Source organism: Echinops telfairi, unplaced genomic scaffold (genome assembly GCF_000313985.2).
Source record: "Echinops telfairi isolate 266 unplaced genomic scaffold, ASM31398v2 ScPeMD7_2;HRSCAF=8, whole genome shotgun sequence".
NCBI classification, from domain to species: domain Eukaryota; kingdom Metazoa; phylum Chordata; class Mammalia; order Afrosoricida; family Tenrecidae; genus Echinops; species Echinops telfairi.
In genome coordinates, this window is record NW_022103898.1 from 4,289,679 (window position 1) to 4,294,788 (window position 5,110).

The window sequence follows — 5,110 nt, forward strand, 5'->3', positions numbered from 1 at the left end:
CCTAGCGCCCCCTCCCCAGATCCCCAGGGCCAGATGAGCATCTTCAGGTGTACATTTCTAGAGACCACCTGCTCCAGGACTCCCAGACTACCCACCTGCCTTCAGTACCACCTACTAGCCCTGCATGAAGGAGTCCAGGTATTCTGCCAACACACGTACGTGCTGACCCCCATCAGCTCTTGGCCGTCCTTCCTGAACCCCCACAGGAAATGGCCCTTTGTACCCCAGGACCCTCCACTGTAACACCTGTGCACGTGCCTGCTCCCTGTAACAGACCAGACTCCGGGGCTGAAACTTCACTTCCTGGTAGGGGCCTGGACTCCAGTCCTGTCCAGCACCCCTCTGTCAGTAGAGGCTAGTGTGTTGCTCAAATGCCGGACAGGTTTCAATGATGCTTCCAGAGCCTAAGACGCACCGGAAGAAAGGCCAGGCGTTTGGCACTGAAGATCAGAAAGAGAAAACCCTCTGGGTTCCAGCCGTGGGGTCTCACGGCAGCACAGGACCGGCAGCGTTTCATCCTGCTAGCCGCTTTGGGCATGTCTCACCAGCCCCCCCAGCACAACAGACTACACCCTCCTCCAAAGTGAGACGCCCCCACGCGCAGCACAGGGGGACCCTTCGGCAATGGTTAGGGAAATGCACCGAGCTCAGACCCCAATCCCAGAAAGACCAGAGGGCAGCTTCCCATGTCAATCTTACTCCATCCTCAGGGGCCATGCCAGGCCCCCGCGTAAAACACACACGGGTCCAGTGACCAACCAGGGACGGGTGAAAAGTACGCTCGTGCAAAAGAAATGAGGGAAAAGACCACGGAGAGAAGAAACGAAAAGGCCCATGAGCCCGCTCGCTCAACTCCAGCAACAAGCCCGAGACGTGACCAAGACAGAAACCCAATGGATCCGGGAGAGGAAACAGAGGTGAACAGTCCCACGGTTATCAGAGAGCCCCCCCCTTCCCCCAAGACACAGACAATCCCTGCCTAGTTCACCGGCCCACAGCTCACTGTCGTTCCCATGCTGCCCGCACTGCGGGGCCAGCAGGAGGCCTTCACGCAGCTAGGGAGCGCGTGCAATGACACCAAAAGCCTCTATGGCAGTAGTCCTCAACCTTCCTCATGCCGAGACCCTTCATACAGCTCCTCATGTGGTGGGGACCCCCAACCATAACGTTATTTTCATTGCTCCTTCATCACTGTCATTTTGCTACTGTGATAAATCGGGCGACCCCTGTAAAAGGGTCGTTTGATCCCCAAAGGAGTTGGGACCCACAGGTTGAAAGCCACTGCTCTAAGGGTTTGCCTCTAAGGGCATTAAGGGCAACAACCCACACAGATCTGTGAGACCGTAGGCGGGAAGGAACAGGGGTTCTAGCAGCCTCAGGATGTTTCTAGGGCAGCAGACGCCAAAGTCAGAGTGAGTGCCCAACAGCAGCAGCAAGCCTTTAGAAACAGGAAGGAAAGTATCTCATCAGTTGGAATAGGCAAACTGAGGCTGCCACCCTGTTAGTCTGGGTAGACTAGAGAAACAAATTCATAAGCACACATATGTGTGTAAGAGAGTTTTCTATAAAGGGTAATTGTATAGTATGAAAACACCCAACCCAGTCCAGTCCAAGGCCGTAAGTCTGATATTAGCTCATATGTCCGATACCAATCTATAAAGTCCTCTTCAGACTCACGAAACACATGCAATGATGCCGAATGCAGGACGTTGACAGGCCAGTGGGTGGAAAGTCTTTGGATCCAGTGGTGTTGTGAGCATCTCAATGCTGACGGGTCTCTACGTGGCTTCTCTGGCTTCAGAGTTCTGGGTGCATCAGGGTAGGTCTACGTAACTTCTCCAACTTAGGGCACTAGCACAGTCCCATGTGTCTTGTCAGCTACAATGTCTCACCGGGAGTGGCGAGTCTCCCACCTCCAAGGAGGAAATACCGGAATTCCCAGAATCCTTAGGGGAAGGCTATGCCCACCCAGAAGCATCATTGGCTATGACCTGATTGACAGGCTAGACACCACCCCTACACTCTTAATCCTCACATTGACATTAGATTATGTAACTACAACACCCTCCGTCCATCCGTCACACTGTGCTGGCCTACACATCTGTCTATCCTTCTGGCTGGCCTGTCAGTCTGTCTGTCTGGCATGCTGTGCGGCTGGAAGTGATGCTAGGGTATTTAAAGTCCCCGCAGGGAGTCACTGTGGGGGAGAGGTGTGCAGCAAACCATCCAGGCTGAGAGAGTCGGAGAAAAGGCCTGGCGATCTGCTTGCTTCTTGAAAACCAACCAGTGACAGCCCTGCAGACAAACGGAAGTGCGCTCTCTCCCAGACGCACCAAAACCAAACACGCTGCCATCAAGTTGACTGCTCATAGCCAGGACACAGGAGGACTGCCCCGTGGGCCTCCAAGACAGCAAATCTTCACAGGCGTTGAAAGCCTCATCTTTCTCCCATGCCCCATACTACACCAGAATGAATCCCCCAAATCAAAGATTTAATTGGAGAGAAGAGGAGTGGGGGAGCGGCTCCAAAGGAAGAAGGATGAAGCCCGAGGCCACGGGAGATTTGACCACCAGGGAGGGAGGAGGGAGAGCTGACTCGGACTCCAGACAGGCCACCATCAAACAAAGAGCTGGCATCATCCAAACGGAGAAAAAGTTTAGAAATCTCTGCCTAGCAAAATCCCCATGAGCAAAGTTAACAGGCACAAGAGGGAGGCGAACACTGGCCACAGCTGTCACAGACAAAGGAGCCCCGGGGTTCAGTGGATTTGGGCACTGGGCTGGCTCACTGAGGCCAGCAGTTCAAAACCACCAGCAGCTCTGCGGGAGGAGAAAGGAGAGGCTTTCTCCTCCTATCAAGATGTCACCATCTCAGAAACTCATGGGTCCTGTAGGGTCTCTGTGAGTTGGCATCGGCCCAATGGCAGGGGTTTTTCGGTATCCAAGGGCTGTCTACAGAAAACAATGAACAGTCTCACCAAAAAACGGACAGAGGAAAGGGACACACAATTCACAGCACATAAGAGGGCACGCTCTGCAATGTCCGACAGGAAACGCAGCCTCACTCAGGAACGAGAGCAGCGCTGATGCGGAGGGGACAGCGAACAAGGTGCACATGGACCGCGTCACCAGTGCCACTGAACTGCTTGTGTGGAAACTGCTGAGGTGGCATGCTCAGCACCCGAAAGCAGGGACAACAGAAAAGGTATAATGCAAAATAAAGGCACCCAGACTCAACCTGGCACCTACCAGATTGGCAACAACCAAAGCATTTGCCAAGCTGCAGGCAGCGCAGTGAGATGAAACTATGCACGTGGGGGCGTTCTGTTTGGGGCTGCTAGCCACGTGAACCACAGTTCGAATGCACCAGATGCGCCTTGGGAGAGAAACGAAGCTGTCTGCACCTGTAAACATTCACGGCTTCAGAAACCCCGAGGTTTGGGTTGGTGGTGGGTGATTTGTAGTTCTACAAGGCTGTCTGCACGCTTAAAGAGCTAGTCTGGACAGCCACAAGGGCAGTTCTACCACCATGTTCTAGAGCAGCGGTTCTCAACCTGTGGGTCCCGGCCCCTCTGGGGGCGGAACAACCCTTTCACGGGGGTCGCCTGATTCATCACAGTAGCAAAATGACAGTGATGAAGTAGCAACGAAAATGATTTTGTGGTTGGGGAGGTCACCACAACACGAGGAACTGTATGAAAGGGTCGCGGCATTAGGAAGGTTGAGGAGAACCACTGTTCTATAGGGTCATTGTGAGTCAGCATCAACTTGGTGGCAGCAAGATTGGCTCTGTGGATTGGACGTTTGGCTGTTGACCACAAGGTTGGTGGTTCAAGCCCATCAGCCGCCTTGTGGGCAAAGGATGAGGCTGTCTATTTCTGTGACTATTAATGGTCTCAGAAACCCTGGATAGGGTCACCATAAGGTGGAATTGACTGGACAGCAGTAGGGTTGGTTTTCTGAATTAAGAAAAATGCACATGCCCTTCGACCCTAAGGACAGGCACAGATGTGCAGGCCATTGTGTGCACATGCTCTGTAACAGCGGGATACGAGACAACACACCTTTCTTTAGCCCACCCATCACAGAGCACCCATTCTACAGCCCACTACTCCAAAACACTGGTGAGCCCACTCGGATGCACGGGGACCCTAAAGGACAGGGTAAAACCACCCCATACCGTTTCCAAGGTCTTGGTCCTTAAAGAAAAGGAGCCCTGGAGATGTTGTGGTTCTGTATTGGGCTGCTAACTGCAAGGTCAGCAGTTCTAAACCATCAGCTGCTCCCTGGGAGAACGATGAGGTTTTCTACTTCTGTAAAGAGTGACAATCTCAGAAACCACCAGGGCCATTCTACTCTGTCCTGTCTGGTGGCTAGGAGTCCGCATCCACTCAAGAGCAGTAAACTTGGTTTAATCTCTATGGAAACTGACCACCAGGTCTTTCTCCCTCAGAGCTGCTGGTGGGCTCAAACCATGAACCTTCCCCTGGCAGCTGGGCGCTTGGCCATTGCGACACCTTTACAGGACTCCGTCGCTATGCGACTGCAGGTACAAAAATGGTGCAATATGACTATCTACAAGCCAACCTCAAGATAAAGCGAGATGCAGATGGTTTGTTTAAGGAGGGGAATGATCTGCACGGTACACTTGCTGGGTGGCATCCGAGGGCCCTGGGGTGGGGGTGCGCGGGTCAGGGACGGCTAAGGGGAGGAGATGGGCGCCGAGTAGGTACCGAGCCTGTCCGCGCGGCCTTACCCTCCTTCCCCGCCAGGCTGGCCGCTGGCCCGGGGCCGCGCTCCCCTCCGTCCATGGCAGCTCTGTCTGGAGGTTCCTGCGGCAAGAAGGGTCACAGGTCAGCGGGTGAGGGCGCCAGGGCCGCCCAGCCCCCCGCGGCCAGTGGCAGAGGAGGGCAGCGTGCCGCCGGCCGCTGTACAGAGCCTGAGCCCCAGGCCGGACACCCAGGGTAACGGAACCCCGAGCTCTCCGGCCGCCCTGGGTCCCCGTCCCGGAGCACGCCAGGGGGCCTTCCCGCCCAACCTGACCCACCGACCGAAGCGATCCTCACTCCGAGCGGCACCGGCAGAAGCGCCTCCGCTGAGGATTTAAACG

General features: G+C 54.9%; 1 protein-coding gene across 1 annotated transcript in view; it reads right to left on the bottom strand.

Annotated features, from left to right (window-relative positions):
* The window catches only part of GTSE1 (G2 and S-phase expressed 1), an 18,458-nt gene extending 13,603 nt beyond the window's left edge, over nt 1–4,855 (bottom strand). Inside the window, exon 1 of the mRNA XM_045290696.1 lies at nt 4,757–4,855. Coding sequence (XP_045146631.1) covers nt 4,757–4,811 — 55 coding nt within the window. The 5' untranslated portion in view covers nt 4,812–4,855. The remainder of the gene's footprint in view (nt 1–4,756) is intronic.
* Between the last annotated feature and the right edge of the window lie 255 nt (nt 4,856–5,110).